Below are 25,362 nucleotides of genomic sequence, written 5' to 3' on the forward strand. Positions count from 1 at the left end.
AAACGTATTTTTGGTCGCTGTCCAAATAGTTCGGAAAACACTGGTTTAAGGTTCAACCTGATGTAAATGCAAATGAATGTTATATTAACAGTCAAAGGAGCCTGTCACCGAGGGAACTCAGGGGAAGGAAGGGAACGAACATTTGTGGAACACGTACTTATAGGGCGGGAGCCCTCACAGTAATGGCCTTATTTACACCCAATTAACAGAGGAAGAAACTGAGATCTAACTACGAGTTCCTGGCAGGATGCGATTCGGAATTACTGGTGGGCTGCTCGCGCTGCTACCCATGAGGCACGAATACACCATGGCCTAAACACTGGGCGCAAACCCGCTACGCTTGGAAAGCCCGCCTCTCCGCATGGAAGGTAACTGGACCCACGCCAGCCCATCAAGGGCCAGTTCGGCCGCTGCCCCAGGAGGGCCAGGATGAGCCCCTTGCGAGGGCGAGAATCCCACGTCGACTCGTGGGCGCCATGACAAGCCCGCTCTCGCCGGAACCCCGCTGCAGGGCTTCACGATTCAGCTGAGGATGATCTAGCTCTCTGTACGCACGACGCGCGTGGCTTAGCCCTTTCGAGCCACTATCCCCAAACCTAACACGCACCGCTCTCGCGACATTAATGGCCGGAGCCTTCGGACTTCGTTACTGACCCAATTTCCGCCCCCTCAGTGAGGCCCAGTCTCGCGCATGTCGGGGCAGTACCTGAGACAGGAGGAGCCTCCGCCATCCCGTGCCGCAGCTCCTAAAGCAAGCCCAGCAGCCAAGCCAGTCCTGTCACCCGGTCACGTGCTCAGGACTTCCGGCGCCGCAAGAATATTCGCAACTCCGCGCCGGGTAGTTGAATATGGAGGGTCGCAGGCCACGAATCAACTGGGCGGTGCGTCGCTGACGTCAGACAGACGCGCCAGGCGCCGGCGTGGAGCTGGAGTAGAAGAAAGGTGGCGACTGGGAAGGAACGGGGGGGGGGGGGGAGGCGGAGGCGGGGCAGGGTGATTTGTGACGATGGTAATTTGAGATGTGTTTGTTTATTCTCTGTGCTCTCTTCTGCTTTCATCTCCTTCAGTCTTCCCCATCCAACTTCAATTTTTGATGTTAGTCCTCAAAAATCAATTCATTTATCATCATCCTAGAGTAGTTCAGACTTGAGGTTAAATAAGACAAAAAAGTAGAAAGGCAATCTGGCCAAATTGAAGAGAAGTAAACCCTCTAGCTTCAGATGGATGATCCTATATACAGAGAGAGGTCCTAAAGAAGCCGCAAAAGAACTATTAGTGCTGATAAATGAATTAAAAGTTGACAGGGCATAAGATCATGCAAAAATCAGTTGTGTGTCTATGCTCAATCCTAAAAGGAAATCAGGAAAACAATTCCATTTACAATAGCATCAAAATAATAAAATACTTAGGAATAAATTTAACCAAAGAGGTTCAAGAGTTGTACGCTGAAAACATCTGTGCTCATGAATTTAAAGACTTACGCATTTAAGATAGCAATACTTCCCAAAGCAATCTACAGATTCAATGAAGTCATAATCAAATCCCAACGAATTTTTGGCAGAAATAGAAAAGCCAGTCTTAAAATTCATGTGGAATTGCCAGAGACCCAGAATAGACAAAATAGTCTTGAAAAAAGAAAGTTGGAGGATTCACACTTTCGAATTCAAAACTTACTACAAAGCTTCAGTAATCAAAACAGTGTGGTACTGGTATAAGGACAGACCTATGGATCAATGGAATACAATTGAGAGTCCAGAAATAAACCCACAGATTTACAGTTAATTGGTTTTTGACAAGGATGCCTAGACTATTCACTGGGGAAAAAATTGTATCTTCAACAAACAGGGTTGAATTTCCCTGAAATTCTGAATTGAATTTTCACATGCAAAAGAATGAAGTTGGACCCCTATTTCTAACTATATACAAGAATTAACTCAAAATGGATTGATATAAATAGGAGAGCTAAAACCATAACATTAATAGATGATAACATAGGGGAAAATCTTTATGATCTTGGATTTGTTGATGGTTTTGTAAGAATTTGAGAATTTTGCCACGCAAAGGAGGACTCCAAGAGACGTTCTCTCATGCAACACGCAAGGGGTTTATTTTCCACACATGTGTGGGGCTCGCTGAACACGCAGGAACAGAGAGCCCCGAACTTTAGTCTGCAAAAGCTTTTTAAAGGGTAAGATGAGGGGGGTGGGGGTTGAGCATGGGTCACAGGTGCTGTTTTACAAAAAAGCAGATAAGAACAGTTTTACAACAAGCACTTTTAACAGTTTCACAGCGAGCATTTCTTGAGCATGAGTCATGGGAGTGGCTATTGCAGATAGCCACAGTTTTACAACAAGTGATTTAGGCGCAAGGAGTCAGGGGGGGGAAGGGCGAGAAACAGATAACCGCCCTGGGAAAGTCTCGGATTGTTTATTTTCAACCTGATGGGGCCCATAATTCTTTTCTTTATAATTCTTAACTCACACCAAATGCATAGCCATGAATACAAAATGACACAAATGCTTTTGCTGGATATTTCAGAAGCTAAGATATATGTAAATAGCTAAATTAAGCAGGAAAAATTAGCTACTGTTAAGCTTTATAAAATTCCTTTTACATTCCCCACTCCTTTTCGTATATATCTCTAATCTTAGAGATTTTCTGGATTATTTAACACTGAGTACTGTTGTCTGATGAGCATTAGTTTGACATTTCCAATCTGCCCCTGTAAAAACTGTATAATTTTATTTAGAATACATGGTCCTATAGTTATTATTAAAAGTAACACAGTTAAGGGCCCAGCGAGAGCAGATAATAGCGTTGTCAACCAGGGGGACTTAGTAAACCAAGATTCAAACCACCCCTGTTGCGCCTCTCGTTCTTTTTGTCTTTCACGAAGGCGCTCTCTGAGTTTTGTCATGGACTCTTTAACAACACCAGAGTGATCCGCATAGAAACAGCACTGTTCTTTTAAAGCTGCACATAGTCCCCCCTCTTTGAGGAGAAGTAAGTCAAGTCCCCGCTTATTCTGCAGAACTACTTCTGAAAGGGAGGTTAGAGAGTTCTGAAGGGCTGAGACAGATTTTTCTATTTCTTTTAAGTCTTGATCTATCGCGGCCTGTAATTGACTGGTTTGTTGATTGCTATGTACAATGGCAGCAGTCCCTTTGCTTATACCGGCAGCGACAGTTACCCCCAGAGTGGTAAGATTACAAGGGGGTACCAGGAACGAAGGCCCCCCTGCTCCCTCCCAAGTTTTTATAGTCTTTCCATTTTCCCATCTGGATATTGTCCATTTCCAAGGCTTATGCGGGTTGGAATTGGGTTCCCCTGGGGGAAGGAGGAGAAGAAGTAGTAACCCTACGAACCCGCAGCTTGAGAGGATTGTCAGTTCTTTCCAGTTTCCACTGGGACTCAGAGGGCAAAGGCGCAGGTTTGAGATGAGACGCATGGATCCAGGATGCGATGCCATCGACCTTGACTGCGGTGGGGGTGGTCAAGAGTACCTGATACGGTCTTTTCCAGCGAGGTTTAAGAGTCTGGACCTGGTGGCAGCGGACATAGACGAAGTCTCCCACCTGATATTGATGCGGAGTTCTGTTGTCTCCTGGCTGGTAGGAGGTGGAGAGCTGCTGCCACAGGAACCGCTGGGCTTTTTCCAAGGCTCGCAGCCTGTTAAGCAAGGGGGTATGGAGGGAACTATTAATCTCTAGAATGGAAGACATGTCTTTGACTGGAGTTGGCGCTCCATATAAGATTTTATAAGGGGTTAGATTACACAAGAGAGCAGAGGGGGTATTTCTGGCTCTGAACAGGGCATAAGGCAGGAGCATGGTCCAATCTTTCAAGCCAGTCTCTAAAGCTAATTTGGTTAGGGTCTCTTTAATTGTCCTGTTCATTTTTTTTTTACCTGTCCTGAACTTTGGGGTCTGTATGCGCAATGCAATTTCCAATCAATCCCCAATATCCTGGCCACACCCTGACTTACCTGGGCTACAAATGCGGGTCCGTTATCTGACCCTATTACCTTTGGTAGACCGAACCAGGGAAAAATTTCTTCCATAATCTTCTTGACTACGACCTGGGCCGTTTCTCTCTTAGTTGGGTAGGCTTCAACCCATCCTGAAAAGGTGTCTACAAAAACTAGTAAGTATTTAAGTCCATATTTTGCAGGTTTAATTTCAGTAAAGTCGACTTCCCAGAACTGCCTAGGTTGAGTTCCCCTTAGTCTTTTTCCGTTAGGAGCTTTGGTGGGGTAGGCGTTCACAATTTGACACGCCTGACATTTTCTAGCTACGCGATCTGCCAGCTTTTTCCTTTTTGAGGCTGTCAGAGGGTACAATTCCCTCCGGTCTTGCAGGAGCTGCTGTAGTTTCCCTGTCCCCAGGTGAGTGAGCTGGTGGACCTGCTGTATGTAAGCTAGGGCTTCCGATTCTCCTAGGGGTGCAACTTCAGATAGTGTTTCAGGGGGTTGCTGGGGTTTTTTTTTTGGTTACTAGGACCAAGTTTATAAGGTCCCTTAATGCTGCCGCTTTTGCTTCTTCATCTGCTCGCTTATTACCCAGGGTTATTGGGTCAGAGCCTCTTTGTGTTTGATTTTTTTACTAGCTGAGGTTAATAGCTCTCTTTGTTGGTAAATTGCCCCATGTACGTGGGCAGTAGCAAAGGCATAACGGCTATCTGTATAGATAGTCGCTCGCTTTTCTTTTGCTAATTTTAGAGCTTTTGTGAGGGCAATTAGTTCAGCCTTTTGGGCAGATGTTCCCTCCGGGAGGCTAGAAGACTAAATAACTTTTGTCCCACTGACTACCACCGCTCACGCTCGTTTCTTACCGTGTTGGAGAAAGCTGCTTCCGTCCGAAAACCAGGTTACTTCCGAGTTAGGCAATGATTGGTCTTTTAAGTCTCTGCGGATTCCGGTCTCTTCAGTTAATATCTCTTGGCAAGTGTGCAGCACAGGTCCCGCGGTCTCGTCCGGGAGCAGGGTAGCCGGGTTTAAAGCTGATGGGGCCCCAAAAGTCACCCTGTCTTTGTCTAGGAGGATGCTCTGATAGTGAGTAATTCTGGCATTTGACATCCATCTATCTGGAGGCTGGTGGATTATGCTCTCCAGGGCGTGAGGGGCTATTATGGTCAGCTTCTGTCCTAGAGTGAGTTTGTCTGCGTCTTTTGCCAGGAGGGCAGCTGCCACGATGGCTTTGAGACAGCGTGGCCATCCACTGGCAACTGAATTTAATCGCTTGGACAGATAGGCTACCGGTCTTTTCCATGGGCCTAAAGCCTGTGTTAGGACCCCTCTAGCCACGCCTCTCCTTTCTTCTATGTAGAGCGTGAAAGGTTTATTCACGTCTGGGAGGGTTAAAGCTGGAGCTGACAGGAGCGCTTTCTTAATGCTGTCGAAGGCTTCCTGCTGTGCTATTCCCCACTGGAAATCAGCGCTCCCTTTGAGCAAGGGGAATAATGGGGCAGCAAGGGCTGCAAACTCTGGGATTCACAACCGGCAGAATCCCGCTGTCCCTAAGAACTCTCGTAGCTGCTTTCGGGTCGTGGGCGGGGGTATTTGTGTTACAGTTTTCTTTCTAGCCTCGGTGAGCCATCGCTTTCCATTCTTAAGAGTATATCCCAGGAAGATTACTTCCCTTTTACAGATTTGGGCCTTTTTGGCCGAGGCTCGGTACCCCAGTGCGGCTAGCTCACTTAACAGTTTTCGGGTCTCATACTCACAGTCCTCCTTAGTGTCTGCTGCCAACAGTAAGTCATCCACATATTGTAGCAAGGTGACTCTGGGATGCTGAATTCTGAAGGAGCTTAAGTCTTTATGAAGAGCTTCATCAAAAATGGTGGGGGAGTTTTTGAACCCCTGGGGCAAGCGTGTCCAAGTCAGTTGGTTTGAGGACCCCGTCTCTGGATCGACCCACTCGAACGCAAACAAGGGTTGACTGTCTTTATGCAAGGGCAGGCAGAAGAAAGCATCTTTTAGATTAAGCACAGTATACCAAGTCTTTTCAGGAAGGAGAGTGCTGAGCAGGTTATAGGGATTTGGCACCGTAGGATGTATATCCTGCACTCTGCTATTTATTTCCCGTAAATCTTGCACCGGTCTATAGTCTCTAGTTCCTGGCTTTTTGACCGGCAATAAGGGAGTGTTCCAGGCTGATTGACAGGGCTTAAGTACTCCCAAGCCAAGGAATTTCTCTATATGGGGCTTGATTCCTTCCCGGGCTTCCTTGCTTAAGTAGTATTGTTTTACCCGAATTGGAGAAGCGGTGGGCTTTAGGGTCACCACTACTGGGGGCTGATTGACTGCTAACCCTAACCCAGCAACTTCTGCCCAGGAATTAGGGAATTCTTCAAGCCAGGCCTGAGGAATAGAACTGTGGAGCTGTTCTGATTTTACATACAGCTGATATTCTTCTTCGACTGGCAAGGTGAGGGCAGTTATTACAGGTTGGCTTACTAGCGGGTTTAAAAATTTCACCTTTGGCCCCTTAGGATTGAAGGTGATTCTCACCCTTAGTTTAGTTAACAAGTCTCTTCCCATAAGCGGGGCAGGGCACTCAGGAATGACTAGGAAGGAGTGTTGAACCCTCCCCTTCCCCAGGTCCATGGTTCTTTTAGTAGTCCAGGTGCAGTAGCGACTGCCATTTGCTCCCCGCATCAAGGACCTTTTTGTAGAGAGCGAGCCTATAGGTTCTTGGAGGGCCGATATTACTGCTCCCGTGTCGACTCCAAAATTAATTGGTACCCTCTCCACATTAAATTTTACCCTGAGCTCGGGGAGGGGTGCCGAGCCCTGACTCCCCTAGTCTTCACTTTCTAGAGCCAATGTGGCCAGTTGTTGCTAATTCGGGGGCCTAGTACCCCTCCGTTTTTTTTTTTTTTTTTGGACAGTTTTTGGCCCAGTGCCCAGTTTCTTTGCAGTAGGCGCATTGGTCTGGACTAAGAGGGGTATGATAACACCGACCCGAGGGATTTTCTTTAGCTTGTCCTCTACTTTCAGTGTTTCTTTCATCTACTGTGGCCAGGATTTTTGTTAATTTTTTCATTCTCCTTTTCTCTCTTACCAACTCTTTTTCCTCTCTCTTTTATAAAACATTTTTTTCAGCTTCTTTGATTAAATCTCGCAAGGCTAGGTCCTGCAACCCGTCTAAGTGCTGCAGCTTGCGTTTAATGTCTGGAGCTGATTGGCCGATAAAGGCCATGGCCACTGAGGCTCTTTGATCCTCTGATTGAGGGTCAAATGGAGTATACCTACGGTATGCTTTCATTAGTTTTTCTAAAAAGACTGAGGGCGATTCGTCCTCTCCCTGAATAACCCCTCTTACCTTGGCCAAATTGGTGGGCCGGCATGCGGCTGCTCGGAGACCCGCTACTAGAGTCTGGCGATAGATGGACAGATGCTCCCTACCTTCAGAGGTGTTCGGGTCCCAGTTAGGGCGGCGCAGCGGGAACCAATCATCGATGATATGCTGGAGTTGGGTGGGTCTCCCGTCTTGTCCAGGAACTTGCTTCCTGGCTTCCGGTAGGATTCGATCTCACTCCTCCGTGGTGAAGAGAGTCCCCAGGAGTTGTTGACAATCATCACAAGTGGGCTGGTGAGAGAACATAAGGGACTCCACCAATCCAGTCAGCCTAGTGGGAGCCTCGGAAAAAGGAGGGTTATTATTTTTCCAGTTATATAAGTCAGAGGAGGAAAAGGGCCAGTATTGTAGAGCAGGCATTTCTCCCCCATGTCCATCATCCACTGGAGGCCCGTGCGGTCTGAGGGGGAGAGTGACCGCCACATCAGATGGGCTTAGTGCTCGTCTGCTTCGTGTACTATGTGCCAGTCCTGGTTCATCTGGGATAGTCTGTTGGTGAACCTGCGAAGAGGAAATGGAAGAGAGCGGGGAGAGAGAACTAGAGGAGGGAGAAGGTGAGCTGAGAGAAGGGGGGTCCTGTACCGGAGCTGAAGGGTAGGGAGGAGGGGAAGAAGGACCTGCGTCGAAGAGGAGTAGATCCGATTGGGATTCCGGTAGGACTGCAGGAGGTAAGGAAGGATAGAGTTTCTGAGCTTGAGAAGGACCCGGCTCCTTGATTGGAAGTACAGAGGGAGAGTCATGTTGACCAAGAGGAGTAAGAAACGGCTTTACCCATGGAGGTGGATTTTCACACAGGTCCTGCCAAACCATGATGTAGGGCTGCTGGTCCGGGTGGCCATACGGGTCAGGGCGGAAGATGACTGACTTGACGGCCCAAATCAAGGGTAGATGAAAAGCTCCTTCCCGAGGCCATTCCACGTTAAAAGAGGGCCACCCGGCCGAGCAGAACGTCTGCTATTTGCCTTTCTTTACAATAAAAGATAGATTCTGACCTCTTTCCCTGACCTCCGACCAGTGTCTTAAGGTCAGAGAAAGTGGAGTCGACATTCCCTGACCCATCTTCGGTAAAACAAAAACAATTCCCAACACACAAATACAGACAGACACACACAGAGCCGGCACACCACGTTTACACAGTTTCAGAGACACAGCTCAGACTGGCCTGATGACTATGATCGAGTTTCCCCCTGTCAGAAGGAAAACAGAATCAGAGTCGGCCCTGTAGGAATCCTCCAGGCGTCCCCGGAGGTCCCCCAATCCCGAGGCGTCCCTCGGGAGAGTGACCTGCAACCCCGGACACGTCTGTCGGTTGCGGTCGGGGAGTGCTCACGCGACTCCCCGACAGTCACTGCCAGTCTGACAGACTAAGCGATCGCACTTCAGACAAAAAGGCCTCACTTACCCCGAGAGAAAGAGCTGTTGGAGCCTCCCCTTACGAAGAGCCGATCTCGGTGGAACCTCCAAATGTAAGAATTTGAGAATTTTGCCACGCAAAGGAGGACTCCAAGAGACGTTCTCTCATGCAACACGCAAGGGGTTTATTTTCCACACATGTGTGGGGCTCGCTGAACACGCAGGAACAGAGAGCCCCGAACTTAAGTCTGCAAAAGCTTTTTAAAGGGTAAGATGAGGGGGGTGGGGGTTGAGCATGGGTCACAGGTGCTGTTTTACAAAAAAGCAGATAAGAACAGTTTTACAACAAGCACTTTTAACAGTTTCACAGCGAGCATTTCTTGAGCATGAGTCATGGGAGTGGCTATTGCAGATAGCCACAGTTTTACAACAAGTGATTTAGGCGCAAGGAGTCAGGGGGGGGAAGGGCGAGAAACAGATAACCGCCCTGGGAAAGTCTCGGATTGTTTATTTTCAACCTGATGGGGCCCATAATTCTTTTCTTTATAATTCTTAACTCACACCAAATGCATAGCCATGAATACAAAATGACACAAATGCTTTTGCTGGATATTTCAGAAGCTAAGATATATGTAAATAGCTAAATTAAGCAGGAAAAATTAGCTACTGTTAAGCTTTATAAAATTCCCTTTTACAGTTTCTTAGATATGACACTGTTCTAGTTTACTAGCTGCCGGAATGCAACATACCAGAGACGGATTGGCTTTCAATAAAAGGGGATTTGTTTTGTTAGTTCTTCAGCGGAAAGGCAGCCAACTTTCATCTGAGGTTCTTTCTTACGTGGGAAGGCTCAGGGTAATCTCTGCTGGCCTTCTCTCCAGGCCTCTGGGTTCCAACAACTTTCCCCGGGGTGATTCCTTTCTACATCTCCAAAGGCCTGGGCTGAGCTGTGAGTGCTGAGATGAGGTATGCTCAGCTGCTTGGGCTGTGCTACATTGTGCTCTCTCATTTAAGCACCAGCCAATTAAGTCAAATGTCATTCATTGCAGCAGGCACGCCTCTTAGCCCACTGCAGATGTAATTAGCAACAGATGAGGTTCAGGTACCATTGGCTCATGTTCGCAGTAACAAAACTAGGTGTCTTCACCTGGCCAAGTTGACAACTGAATCTAGCTACCACAGACACCAAAAGCACAAGCAGCAAAATAAAATATAGAAAAATTGGATTCTATAAAAGTTAAAAACTTTTGTATGTCAAAGGACACTATGAAGGGGGTAAAAATTAACCCTCCCTCTCTTTCCTTCTCTTTCTTTCAATATCTTTATTGAGATATAATTCACACGTGCTATATAATCGACCACTTAAACTTCACAATTCAGTGGTTTTTAGTATATCCACAAAGTTGTGAAACCAAGACCCCAATCAATTTTAGAATATTTTCATCACCTAAAAAGAAATCTTCACTTCCCATTCCTTCGACCCTCCCAACCCTTGGAAATCATTCATCTGCTTTTTGTCTCCATGGATTTGCCTATTCTGGACATTTGACATAAGTGCAATCTATAATATGTAGGATTTTGTGACTGGCTTCTTTCACTTGTATAATGTTTCTCAAAGTTCATCCGTGTTGTATCATGTATCAATCAATACTTCATTCCATTTTATGGCTGAATAAGATTCCAATGTATGACTATGCCTCATTTTCCTTACCCATCAGTTGATGGACATCTGGTTGTTTTCACCTTTTGTCTATTATGAATAATGCTGTTATAAACATTCGTGTACAAGTCATTGTGTGGACATGTTTTCCTTTCTCTTGGGTACATACATAGGAGTGAAATTGCCGGGTTTCATGGTAACTCTGTGTTTAACCTTTTGAAGAACTGCCAGACATTTTTCAATAATGGCTGCACTATGTTTCATTCCCACCAGCAATGTATGAGGGCTTCAGTTTTTCCACATCTTTGCAAACACTTTTTTTTAATTTTATTTTTTTAAATACCCCCCCCAAAAAAAAACACATAACCAACGCAGACATTCCTTTTTTGATCATTCCGTTCTACATATATAATCAGTAATTCACAATATCACCACATAGTTGCATATTCATCATCATGATAATTTCTTGGAATATTTGCATCTATTCAGAAAAAGAAATAAAACAAAAACAGAAAAAGAATTTATACACACCATACCCCTTACCCCCTTCATTGATCACTAGCATTTCAAACTAAATTTATTTTAACATTTGTTCCCCCTATTATTTATTTTTATTCCATACGTTCTACTCATCTGTTGACAAGGTAGATAAAAGGAGCATCAGACACAGGGTTTTCACAATCACACAGTCACATTGTGAGAGCTATATCATTATACAATCATCAAGAAACATAGCTACTGGAACACAGCTCTACACTTTCAGGCAGTTCCCTCCAGCCTCTCCATTACATCTTGAATAACAAGGTGATATCTACTTAATGCGTAAGAATAACCTCCAGGATAACCTCTCGACTCTGTTTGGAATCTCTCAGCCATTGACACTTTGTCTCATTTCTCTCTCCCCCCTTTTGGTCCAGAAGGTTTTCTCAATCCCTTGATGCTGAGTCTCAGCTCATTCTAGGATTTCTGTCCCACGTTGCCAGGAAGGTCCACACCCCTGGGAGTCACGTCCCACGTAGACAGGGGGAGAGTGGTGAGTTTGCTTGTTGTGTTGGCTGGAGAGAGAGGCCACATCTGAGCAACAAAAGAGGCTCTCTTAGGGGTGACTCTTAGGCCTAATTTGAAGTAGGCTTGACCTATCCTTTGTGGGGTTAAGTTTCATATGAACAAACCCCAAGACTGGGGGCTCAGTCTAAAGCTTTGGTTGTCCACACTGCTTGTGCCAACACTTTTTATTATTATTTTTTATTGTTGCCATCCCAGTGCGTGTGTAGTGGTGTCTCATAATTTTGATTTTCATTTCCCTGAACTAATGATCCTTTTGGCAATTAGTATATCTTCTTTCAAGAAGGAATTCCATTTTGAATATTTGAGCATATCCTTTGTCCCTCCAAATCCACTGTCCACCCTTCTGTACCCTGCTGTATGTCTAGGATGCTGGCTCTTAGGATGTGTCCATGGATTCCTTTGCCTTCTGGCTTTTGGTTGGATTTGGCCAATGGAAGGCAACAGCAAGATACTGCAGTATAGGAGAATGAGGCCAGTGTATTGCTTCCTCTGGCTTCCTCTTTTCTGGAGCTTCATAGATTGGTAATGTCCCTCTACTTATCACCACAGTTCCTGTCAGACAGTCTTGACTATACAGTTAAATGCCTGAATTTCTGGTAACTGCTTCCCATAATTGATCCCTCAGCCTAAGGAAGGCAGTGGTTTTCTGTAGTTGCTAGCCCCAGGGTACTGTTCACTCCCTTGCTGTTTTCTCTAAATTCCATAGTAATTAGTCCTTTTACTAAACACTCCTCAAATTACCCAGTTCAGTTGTGCCATCTGATCCCCCTTGGGATTCTAATTAATGTGCAGCACTGAGATATTAAATAGGCAGTTAAATACAGAGCTTTGGAGCTTATAAGAAATGTCTAAAGTCATCGGCACAGAAATTGTAAAGCCTTGTGTATTTGTTTCCTAGGACTGCCAAGACAAATTATCACACATTTGATGGCTTAAAACAACAGAAATCTATCCTTTTGCCATTCTGGAGTCCATAAGTCTTAAGGTATCAGCAAGGTCGTGCTCCCTCTTTAAGGGAAAATCTTTCCTTGCTTATTTCAGCTTTTGGTAGCTCCAGATGTTCTTGACTTAAGGTTGTATAACTCCAATCTGTGCCTCCATTTTCACAAAACCTTCCCCTCTTCTCTCCATTCTCCATCTTTCCTTTTTGAGTCTCTTATAAGGACACTTGATGTTGGATTTAGGGCCCACCCAAATAATCCAGGATGATATCATCTCAAGATTATTTACTTAATTACATCTACAAAGACCTTCTCTCTCTCTCTCTCTCTCTCTCTCTCTCTCTCTCTCTCTCTCTCTCTCTCTCTCTCTCTCTCTCTCTCTCTCTCTCTGCCAAATAAGGTTATATTAATTGATTCTGGGGTTGGATGCAGACATATCTTTTTGGAGACACTGCTTGTCTCCATACTCCTTGAGACTGGATGAGATCACCATGGGAGTGAGTGTAGAATCTACAGAGTAAATAAAGAAGAGGAATTAGGGATGAGCCCTGGGATGATTCAGCATTAAGAGGTTGGGAAAGGTGACTGAAAAGGAGTGACTAGTTTGGTAGAAGGAAAACCAGTACAGTGGCTATAAATTCTACTGGGTCAAATGCTAGCCATACGTCAAGTAGGATGAAGACTGGAAATTTTAGGATTTAGCAACATTGAGGTCTCTTGTAAGCGTGACAAGAGAAGGTTAAAGCAAAATCCTAATGAAGTGAGTTTGAGAGAGAAAAGGAGGGGGGAGGAATTAGAGAAAATAAGTAGAGACAATGGTTTTAGAGAATTGTACTTGGAATGGCGAGATAGCTGGAAGGAGAGGTGGGGTCAAGATAATTTTATTTTAATAAATATTAAAAATTTTAAATTTTAAAACAATCACAAGAGCATTTGGAAGTACAGTACAAAATAACTTCTTTTCACTGAACCATTTGAAAAGTTGCACCCTTGATTCCTATTCACACCTGAATATCTGAGTATTTCCCATAAACAAAGACATTCTCCTATAGCTATCAAAAAATCAAGATGTTAATATTGATACATTTAGTCCTCACATCTCATTCAAGCTTTTCCAGTTGTCCCAATAGTGCTTTTTTTTTAGCAAAATGATCGAGTTCATAATCACATGCTACATTTAGTTGTCATGTCTCTTTAGTTTCCTTTCTTCTAAATTTAATCTTTCCTCAACTTTCATGACCTTGACACTTTTAAAGATTAGATGCTAGATATTTTGTAGACTGTCCCTCAATTTAGATTTGCTTGATGATTCCTTTAGATTTAGGGAAAACACCATGAAGCTGTGTTCTTCTCATTGATGCCTAAAAGGTGGTACACTATTTTTGTTTTATCACTTATGAGTTTGCTTTGATCACTTGATTAAGGTGGCATCCGCCAGGCTTGTGCACTGAAAAGTTACTCTTTTCTCATTTGTAATAAATAAATATGTTGTGGGGAGGTATTTTGATACTATGTAAATACCCCATTTCTCATTACACTTTCCATTTATTTCTTTATGTTAGTGTGGACACATGATTGCTTATTTTATTTAAACAGTTATAACTGATTATCATTATTTACGTTGACACTCAGATTGTTCCAACTTTGGCCAGTGGCTCCCATTGATATGTAGCATAATCATTGAGGACTTCCTTTCTTTCTCACGCATTATTTTAGCCACCCTGAAGAAACAGGATGGATCTCCCAATCAAAATTTGGCTCAGATGTCGAGACTGATGACGTCACACACACCAAAAAGTTATGAAAAGGTTTATTACTCACATAATGAGACTTTCTGGGGAGAAAAGGGTAGGCTTCCCAAGTTGGCCCAAAAGTGGCTTGAGACAGCAGGGAAAGGAAACTGGCTTGAGTTCTGGCTAGGAATTGAGGCTCAGATAAAGTTTCCTGCATATTGTTTAAACTTCCTGCCAGTATCAAAAGAGGAAGCGCCCAGGCTTTCTTGTCAGCTTGCCCAGATGTGGGGCAGGTGAGTGAGGAATGAAGCTTTAAAGTTATCAGCACAAAGCATCTTACCAAGGCTAAATATCAATGATAGGGGGATATAAATGAGGGCTATGGGATTTTTTTCGTTCTTTTCAGAAGAAATTGGAGTGTTCTGATACACATTGTGGTGGTGGATGTGTAACTACATGAGTATACTAGGAGCCATTGAAAATATACTTAGGATGGTATGTGAATACAACTTTTAAAAAACAAACTATCAGCAAACACCAAAAAAATCAAGTCAAACTCTTAATTGCAAAAATGGTCCAATCTCATATTTTACTCTCTTTTTCCCAGTCCTGGAAACAATCAGTTCTCCAATTTCTTCCTTTTAGTGGAAAATGGTATGTTGAAGACAAGATCTGGACACTCAGTTTGCTGATAGCTATTGGTGTGTCACTGCTTCTAGGCCCTCTCAGTGTACAGAGGTAGGGAATAAAAAGTAAAAAAAAATAAAAACACACATTTATACCCATATTTTTTCTTACACCTCTCTAACAATACTAAAAACCACAAGTTTGCAACAATAATTCAAATTCCAAATGAACACTACAAGTTTCATTCTAGTTATCTCCCTTTCCATATTTGTAACTTCCTTCTCCAAGTGAGAAACCTGTCTCCCATTATCCTTAACGTGCTTACTTATTTGATCATTCCCTGTATGTGTTACCAATCTCCTATCTGCACTGCCACTCGTTGCTCTGTGAGAGTGCCCTCCTCATTCCATTGGATTCTGACACCCCACCCCAGCCATCCACACACATGGATGCCGTCCTCACTCCACTTGGACCCTTCAAGTGGATGTTTTCCTCTCCTGTTTGGGATCTGCTCTCTTATGCCCAGCTGTCCTAAATATGAAGGCATTCCTTACCCTGCTTTGGCTCCAACACCCTATATTGGGCCATTTCTTTACATATATAGCCTGCTCATCCCTCTTGGGCTCTGACATCCCATTCTTGGTCACCACTCTGTTAGATGCCACTTTCTCTCCTTGCTAGGGCTTAACACCCTCCAAAAGGAGGGTAAAACCCTCCTCCATTATCTTGTCATGCTCTGACGGGGCTGCCTCCATAGAGATTCCCTTTACGTAGTCTTGACACCCCTCTGGACTATTGCAGCATCTCAGGTTCCCATCAGTGTGAATGCTTACTTTGTTCTGTCCTACCTAATAATTTTAGCATTGAATTATAGTAAATGAAGGAAAAAGAAAGAGAAAAGGATGAAGAAGACCTTTAAAAATAAAAGATGAAATATTAAAAACATGTATAGGAAAAGATAACTTCAGGATAGTAGTTGCCTCTTGAGAGGAAGAAGGGTGGGGGAATGCATACAGGGCTGCAATTAAATCTATGTGCTTTCTTCCTTAAGGTGAGCATACTGGTGTTTGTTATATTATTTTCAATGACTTTTTTATTGAGTTATTAAATAAAATAAAGAATTACCAAGTAGAGAATTCTATGTTTGAGGTGATACAAAGCATCAGGAACAAAGAAGGGGGCTCAATAAAGATAACTATTATTTTGAAGTTTAATTTTTTTCCATAGAAATCTCAACTGCTGAATTAAAGAAAAACATTATAATATAATAATATATCTACTCTCAAAAAATAAAGCACTCAAGTATTAATAAGTTTCTGCCAGGCAGGTTCCGTAAACCCTGGAACTTGGCTATTTTGGAAGATATATTTCTTTTGAAAAGAATAACTTTCTATGAGACAGTTTTTCATATCCCCAGAGGGTTTTTATGTTTTGTGTGCTTTTTTTTAGCATTGTTGCAATAATTTAATTAAAAAAATCTTTTTATGAAGGTATAACATGCAATCAGTAAGTTTATAAAGGACATTAATCTTAAGTGTACATATCGAGTTGATTGTTCCACATTTGTATACACCATATAACCACTATTTAGATCAATATATAGGACATTTCCAGAGCCCCTGAGGTTCCCTTGGGCCCTGTACAGTCAATATCCTCCCAAGGTACCTATCATTTTGATTTCTGTAATCATTGGTAAGTTTCATCCCTTCTTAAACTTTATGTAAATGGAATCATACAACATATCCTGTTTTGTGCCTGGCTTCCTTTGCTTAACATAATGCCTGTGAGATTCACCCATGTTACTGTGAATATCAATAACTTGTCCTTATTTCTGTATAGTATTCTTTTGTGTAAATATATCATAATTTATTCTCCTGTTGATGGACATAGCAGTTGTTTCCAATTTGGAATTATTATGAATAAAGCTCCTAAGAACATTTTTTCCAAACAGTTTTCAAGGTGATTGAAGCAATTTACATACCCACCAACAATGTAAGAAGTTTCTAATTGCTCTACCTTCTTAACTGGTATCTGGGATTATATTTTTAATTTTAGCCATTTTGGTGGGTGTGTAATGGTATTTCAGTGTATTTTTAAATGTGACAAAATATACATAACATAAAAATAATTTTAACCATTTTAAGTGGACAGTTCTTTGAATGTAATCACATTGACAAGACTGTGGAAATTTCACCACTAATCCAGACTATGTTCATCATCCTGAACCAAGACTCATGCCAGTAGCCATAACCCCCCAGTCCCCTCTCCCCACCCTTGGGGTCCTGCTTTCTGTCTCTATGAATTCGCTTTTCTAAGCATTTCATATAAGAAAAATCATACACCATTGGTCCTTTTGTCTGGCTTATTTCACTCAGTTTGAGGATCAGCTTCAAGGTTCATCTGCGTGCCAGCATGTCCCAGCGCTGCACTTCTTTTTACAACCGAAAAACGTTTGGTGTGGATGGGCCACGTTGTGTTTTTTTCATCATCTTGTTGATGGAAACTGGGGTGGCTGCCGTCTGTTGGCGACTGTGAATCCCACTTCCAAGAACACTGGTGTGCAGTATCTGGGTGACTCCCTGCTTCCAGTTCTTTTGGAGTCTATACCTAAGAGTGGGATTGCTGGGACATGTGGTAATTCTAGGTTTAACTTTCTGAGAAACCGCCCAACTGTTTTCCATAGAAGCCGCACCATTTTACATTCCCACCAACAATATATCAGGGTTCCTATTTTTCCACATCTTCACCAACACTTGTTATTTTCCATTTTTAAAATAATAGCCATCCTAGTAGGTGTGAAGCGGTAACTCATTGTGGTTTAAATGTATGTTTTCTTAATGACTAAGGCTATTGATCATGTTTTCATATACTTATTGACCATTTGAATCTCATCTTTGGAGAAATGAGTTGATTTAGTCAAGAGTGGTTGTTAAACTGGATTAGTTGACGACATGTCTCCACCCATTTGGGTGGGTCGTGATTGGTTTACAGGAATCCTATAAAAGAGGAAACATTTGGGAGAATGGGAGATTGGGAGAGAGCAGAGAATGCTGCAGCACCACAAAGCACAGAGTCCACTAGCCAGCGACCTTTGGAGATGAAGAAGGAAAATGCCTCCCGGGAGCTTCATGAAACCAGAAGCCAGGAGAGATGCTAGCAGATGAAGCTGTGTTCGCCATGTGCCCTTCCAGCTGAGAGAGAAGCCCTGACTGTGCTTACCATGTGCCTCCTCACATCAGAGAGAAACCCTGAACTTCATTGGCCTTCTTGAACCAAGGTATCTTTCCCTGGATGCTGTTGATTGGACATTTCTATAGACTCTTTTTTAACTGTAACATTTTCTCGGCCTTAGAACTGTAAACTAGCAACTTGTTAAATTCCCCCTTTTAAAAGCCATTCTGTTTCTGGTATATTGCATTCTGGCAGCTAGCAAACTAGAACATGAGTACACAAATCTTTTGCCCATTTTTAAATTGGGTTGTCTTTTTATTGTCAAATTGTGAATCCTGGGTATTAAATCCTTATCAGATATGTGGTTTCTAAATATTTTCTCCCATTCTATAGATTGTATTTTTCAATTTCTTGATAATTTCCTTTGGGTTACAAAAGTTTTAAATTTTGATGAAGTCCATTTTGTCTTTTCTCTTTTGTTGCTTGTGCTTTTAGAGTGAAATCTAAAAATTCATTGCCTACTAAAAGTTCCTAAAGATTTTTCCTTATGTTTTCTTGTGAAAGTTTTATAGTTTTAGCTCTTATGGTTAGGTGATTGATCCATTTTTAGTTAATTTTTGTATATGGTAAGAGGCGGGAGTCCACATTCATGCTTTGCATGTTGATTTCCAGTTTTCCCAGTACAATGTGTTGAAGAGACTTTTCTTTCCCCTTGAGAGGGCTTGGCACCCTTGTTGAAAATCAACTGGCCATAGAATGTGGATTCAAATCTGGACCCTCAGTTCTATGCCACTGGTCTATATATCTGTCCTTATGTCAGGACCACACTGTTTTAATTACTGTTGCTTTATTGTAAGTTTTGAAATCAGGAAGTGTGAGTCCTCCAACTTTTTTCTTTTTCAGGTTTTGGCCATTTGGAGGCCTTTGCAGCTCTATATGAATTTGAGGATCAGTTCTTCCACTTCAGTAAAAAAGGCTCCTGGAATCTTGATAGAGATTGCACTGAATTTGTAGACTGCTTTAGGCAGAATTGACATCTGCACTGGTTTAAAAGGATGTATGCTCCCTAGAAAAGCCATGTTTTAATAAAAATCCCGTTTCATAAATGTAGAATAATCCGTATTCAACACTGTATGTTTGAAACTGTAATCAGATCATCTCCCCGGATGTTGTGATTTAGTCAAGAGTGGTTATTAAACTGGATTAGGTGACAACATGTCTCCACCCATTTCGGTGGGTCTTGAGTGGTTTACTGGAGACCTATAAAAGAGGAAACATTTTGGAGAAAGGGATTCAGAGAGAGCAGAGAAGAACGACATAGCCACGAGAAGCAGAGTTCACCAGCCAGCGACCTTTGGAGATGAAGAAGGAAAATGCCTCCTGGGGAGCTTCATGAAACAGGAAGCCAGGAGAAGAAGCTAGCAGGTGATGCCGTGTCCACCATATGCCCTTCCAGATGAGAGAGGAACCCTCATCGGCCTTCTTGAACAAAGCTATCTTTCCCTGGATGCCTTTGATTGGTCATTTCTATAGACTTTTTCAATTGGGACATTTTCTCAGCCTTAGAACTGTAAACTACCAACCTATTAAATTCCCCTTTTTAAAAGTCATTCCGTTTCTGGTATATTGCATTCTGGCAGCTAGCAAACTAGAACAATATTGAAACTTCAATATTGTCTTCCAATCCATGAACACAGGATGTCTTTCCATTTTTTTGAAGGTCTTTTTAAATTTCTTTCAGCTATGTTTTATAGTTTTCATTGTACAATTCTTTCACCTCTGTGTTAGTTTGCAAGCTACTGGAATGCAATATACCAGAACTGGAGTAGTTTTTAAAAAGTGGAATTTAATAAGTTACAAGTTTACAGTTCTAAAGCTGTAAAAATGTCCAAACTAAGGCATCCATGAGAATATACCTTAACTCAAAGAACTTCTGCTGCTGGGAAGTCATGTGGCTGGCATCTGCTGGTCCCTTGCTTCTAGGCTCTGTTGTTTTCTGCCCGTATTCCTGTGAGGGCTCCTCACTTTCCTTTTTTAGGGCTGTTTTTCATCTCTTGGTTTCCCTCAGCTCTCTCCATGTTTTGGCTTGCTTAAAATCTCATGGCGATGTCTGCTGGGCCCCAAGCATCTCCAAATATCTGTGTCTTTACTCCAAGTGTTGGCATCTGTGTCAGCTCTGCTCTGAAGTTTCAATTGGCTCTTTCTCTGTAGGCTTCTGTCAGTTCTGTTTATGTTTATTTTTACTTCAAATTTGTTCTGGACTACTATGACTAAATAAAGCTCAAGTGTAATGTGAACATTCCTTGATGTCAAATAGCTCCTCTACCTATGTGAGTCTTCTACTAGTATACGTTGTGGACATTTGTTCTGAAAAACCTTGCCTTGCTCTTCAGCTCAGCAATCTGTTAAAGCATTACGCACCTTGATTAGAGTATGAATCACTTTACTACTATCCCTCCTGCTGTGCTGAACATGCCTGCCCTTGAGTGGCCTGACATGAGTAGCAACAAATTTGAACAACTTCCTGATACCATAGAAAGGTAAAATAGCTTTTTATGCTACTAACAAAGGTCTTGAAAATAGCTATGAAAACCAAAGCAATCAAACAAAAAAGGATCTCAAGCATAATTGATTACAATAGAGTCATTCGATTCTAGATATGCTATGCTTTAATATAATATTTTCATTTTTTCTAAATGAGTAAAATGTTTTGGGAAAGGAAAAACTGGCTTTCTGATTTAAATAAATGAAAAAGGGAATACCATAGCAGCAACATTGCCTAATTTGTGCCAGTCATTTTAGGAAACTGAGGTACAGAAATATTACCTAATTTACCTAAGATTACAGTTAGTAAGTGGGCAAGCTAGGATTTGAACCTAGTCAGACTTTCCCCGGAGTCCATGCTATTTTAATGTATTTTTAAAAACAAGTGTTATAATGTATTGAAAAAATATTTTTAAGCACTTACTCTGGTTCAAGACTCTAAAAAGAAAATCCCCATACTTCAGGAGCTCTCAATTTTCCAATTCTCTCTCTCTCAATTGAACTTATAAAAGATATAGGCCTATCACTGGCAATATGGGACAGAGATCCTAGAATGAGCTGAGACTCAGCATCAAGGGACTGAGAAAACCTTCTGGACCAAAAGGGGGAAGAGTGAAATGAGACGAAGTGGCAATGGCTGAGAGATTCCAAACAAAGTTGAGAGGTTATCCTGGAGGTTATTCTTACGCATTAAGTAGATATCACCTTGTTATTCAAGATACAGTGGAGAGGCTGGAGGGAACTGCCTGAAAATGTAGAGCTATGTTCCAGTAGCCATGTTTCTTGATGATTGAATAATGATAGAGCTTTCATAATGTGGCTATGTGATTGTGAAAATCTTGTCTCTGATGCTCCTTTTACCTACCTTGTCAATAGACGAGTAGAACATATGAAATAAAAATAATAGGGGGAACAAATGTTAAAATAAATTTAGTTTGAAATGCTAGTGATCAATGAAAGGGAGGGGTAAGGGGTATGGTATGTATGGTATGTATATATATATTTTTTTCTGTTTTCGTCTTATTTCTTTTTCTGTTGTCTTTTTATTTCTTTTTCTGAATTGATGCAAATGTTCTAAGAAATGATGAATATGCAACTAAGTGATGATATTGTGAATTATTGATTATATATGTTAATGTTTTAGTTTGTTTGTTAAATTTTTTAAATAAATAAATAAATTTTAAAAAAGATATAGGCCTATCAATTATAAGTCAGTAGGTATATTGTTTCCTAAGTATAGCTTCAAATTAAACAAGAGTCTAGTTACAGTCCTATTTTTACCGTTCATTTTAAATTTCAGATTGATAAAAATTTGGTGAAACTGTAAACTCACCATTTAGGATTTGATGTTCTGATAGTACATATCAAATAATACAGACAACAGATAGACTGAGCAGCTGAGCCCTGCTCCCAGACTGAGCTCAATATACAGTCTGGGAGGGTATCCAGTGTATCCTTTCTGCTGTGTGCATGACATAGCTCCTAATCATTATTCATTTCATTTTCAATATGTGACATTTGGAAATAAGCTCCTAATCATTATTCATTTCATCTTTAATATGTGACATTTGGAAAAATCTCATTTGTTTATACATATTTATGAAAGGAAAGTGAAGTCTGTTTCAATTTGGTTAAAATGACAATGTTTAGAAACTCAGGAGTTAACAAGGAAAATAAAAAATGAAGCATTAGAAAACGTTAAAAAAAAACAAAGGGAGTTCTGAAAATGAAAGAAAAGTTCTATATCACAGAAGTTATATTCATGGAGATTCAGTTATTTCCTTTCTCTATTTTCCTTTTAGCTCTTTTTTGCGGAAAAGCAGTACGTTGTCTATGTGCCCTTTGGAGGATACTAAATTTTTTTTTGCTTTGTTTTATTGTAATGTCTGTGGTTTCTTCTGTTATTTTTCCTATTATTCATAAACCGAAAAACAAACGAACAAACACTGAGGGGTTCAATGCTCTGAATTCTAGCTGCTTATGTCTGCTTTTGTTTAAGTACTTAAAAATTAAATATAACTGGGTTTATCTGAATAGATAATGTTTTGCTTCTTTAGTCAGGGGAAAAGATTATAACAATGTATTCAGAGGGTCCCTCGTTTCACGAGGCAGACAATCTTGAAAGGAGACATACATATAAGCACAGACTAAAGAGCATGCAGACCTGTCCTCATCCCTTTTGCTACCTGGCTTTATCTCTGCTCTTAAGATAATTATTTATATACTATACGTACAAACGCAAATTTCATCCAAGAAATGTACATCTTTTGGTTCTTACATCTTTTGCTTAGGAGTCTTTATTTTTATCCACACAAGAATAAGGGGTTCTTTGTGAAAAATTTAACTTGTAGAGGTATGTCTTCAACCTAACTCAGGACTGTTTTTACTGTTTCTGCTCCTATGCATGAAACACAAATAGCTAATAACATGGAGTGTTTATTGTGTTCCAGGCATTACATCATTATAACAATCCTAAAAGAATTGGTACTATTTTTTAATCCCCTTTTCACAGGTGAAGAAATAAAGCTCAGAGAGGATAAACCGCTTGCCCAAGATCACACATCTACCACGTAGCAAAGCAGGGCTTCAAGCTCAGGCAGTCTGAATCTGGAGGCTGTTCTCTTCATTACTCCGCTTTATTACCTCCCACTGTTCTGTTGCAGGCTCTCCGGGCCTCAGCTTGTCGCCCCCATAGGGACGCGAGGAGCCGCCATAATTGGTGGACCAGGAAGCCGAAGCGAAGGGGGTGCCCCTGGGCCCAGAGAGCGCTACCTACAGCGAGACCGCAAGCAGGAACGGTAGGAATAGTTTCGGGGGCCTTGGCTGAGACCACCATCACCCCACAGCTGCTGTCCGAGCCATTGGTCTCCAGACCGAGGGCAAGAGCGTGAGCGAGAGCGGCGATCCTGCGGGGAGCAAGAGCCTCTGCTGGGCTTGGGGCTCGTCCACCAACTACGACGCTTCCCTGCGGAACCCGAGGGCTCCACCTCCGGCCTCTGCAAGCGGGACGCCGGAGCCCTGTTTTAGTATTTTATAACTATATATTTGTTTGTTTTGTATGCTGTATGACGGGGTCACATTTCATTCTTTTTCCGTGTGAGTATCCCTTATTGCAGCACCATTTGTTGAATTTTTTGCGTTTGTTTTGCCTTTTTATTTTCTGGAAAGTGCTTGGACCTGAATAGAACTGGGTCTCGGGCATGGCAGGCAAGAATTCTACCACAGAATTACCCTTGCACTCCATATATATATATGTGTGTTTTTATAAACAAAATTTAGTATATTTTAAGAATTGATGTAAAGATTATGACACTACTTATTTTGAGCTTGCTTTTTCTCTCAATATAGTTTTAAATATATTCATGTTGATGCATGTAGCTCTAGTTTATTCATTTAAAAATATCTCTTTAGTTGTTTCTGTCCTCCACCTCTCATCTGAAAAAGCTGTGAGTGCATGAGGTGTTGTGATAACACCTACAAGGAATTAAGGAATTAATTAAGGAATAGTTGTGATAACACCTAAAAGGTAAGTATCATTTCTATTTTATAGATAGAATAACTCAAAGAGGCCATGTAACTAGAAAAGGATGAAGCTATGATGTGGACTCAAAATTTTGTGAACCTAAAGCCACAAAATCTTTTCCTTCTTTCCATATAATGTCCTAGTGAAAGTTTCACAATATGAGAATTCAGTTGACTTTGACCAAAACAAAACAAAAAACAAAAACCTCTGCATTTAGCTAGGAAGGTTCCGTGCTTTATTTCTGTTCTGGGCATGTTCAAATTCATTCCACAACTTTTACACCATGAAAAAGTGCAGAAATACAAGGTTTTGTGGCTAATGCAAAAAAGTAGAAGGGTTCTCTCAAGTGATGCCATTACTCTAGCTTTGGAATTTTAGCAATGAATAAAGTACTTTTTCAGAAAAATAAATTTTTAAAAGATGAAAAATAAAAGATACACTGCTGGTGAGAATGCAACATGGTACAGCCGCTTTAGAAAAATATCTGTCATTTCCTCAAAACATAGAGTTATCATACAACCCAAGAATTCCAATACCATGTAAACACCCAAGAGAAAGGAAAACATTATGTCCACACAAAAACTTGTACACAAATGTTCATAACAGCATTATTTATAATAGACAAAAGGTGGAAACAACCCAAATGTGGAATAGTTATAACAGCCGAATATTATTTAGCCATAACATGGAATGAAGTATTGATTGACACATGTACAACATGGATGAACGTTGAAAACATTATGCTAAGTGAAAAGCCAAGCACAAAAGGCTACAAATTGTATGATTACATTTATATGTAATATCCAGAATAGGCAAATCCATGAAAACAGAAAGCAGATTGGTGATTTCCAGGGAGAAATGGGGAGCGACTGTTAGTAAGTATAGGTTTCTTTCTGGAGTCATGAAAATGTTCTAGAATTAGATAGTAGTGATGACTGTAAAACTCTGTTAATATACTAAAAACGACTGAATTGTATACTTTAAATGGGTGAACTATATGTATATGAATTTTTTTTAAATACTCTTTTCTTTTTTTTCACATGGGCAGGCACCAGGAATCGAACCCGGGTCTCTGGCATGGCAGGCAAAAACTCTGCCTGCTGAGCCACCGTGGCCTGCCCTATGTATATGAATTTTATCTCAAATTTTAAAAGGTAAAAAAAAAAAAAGAAATCAATACAGGCCAAAAAGCAAAAGACTGTCTCCTACCTCTATCTTCTACATTTCTTAGCTTTGCTTTTATATTTTCTTTTCTTATACTTTCCTGCTTCCATTTGGGAAAGTACCTAAATCTTATCTTCCAACTTATTTCTTTTATCTATATCTATTTTAGTAAGAGGATTAAGAGCCACCCTGATTCAGTTGGGCCACACCTTAATGAATG

At 41.4% G+C, this 25,362-nt stretch overlaps 1 protein-coding gene across 7 annotated transcripts in view; it reads right to left on the reverse strand.

The window, feature by feature from the left end:
- Positions 1 to 887, reverse strand: part of NFX1 (nuclear transcription factor, X-box binding 1) — a 114,892-nt gene extending 114,005 nt beyond the window's left edge. For 6 of the 7 annotated variants that reach the window (XM_077147941.1, XM_077147942.1, XM_077147943.1 and 3 more), the window contains exon 1: positions 707 to 885. In XM_077147941.1, the coding sequence (XP_077004056.1) occupies positions 707 to 731 (25 nt within the window). In that variant the 5' untranslated portion in view covers positions 732 to 885. Of the gene's footprint in view, positions 1 to 706 lie in introns of all 7 variants that reach the window. The other variant, XM_077147945.1, reaches the window with a different exon arrangement.
- Positions 888 to 25,362: the final 24,475 nt, after the last annotated feature.

The sequence above is a fragment of the Tamandua tetradactyla genome, chromosome 2 (genome assembly GCF_023851605.1).
Source record: "Tamandua tetradactyla isolate mTamTet1 chromosome 2, mTamTet1.pri, whole genome shotgun sequence".
NCBI lineage: Eukaryota > Metazoa > Chordata > Mammalia > Pilosa > Myrmecophagidae > Tamandua > Tamandua tetradactyla.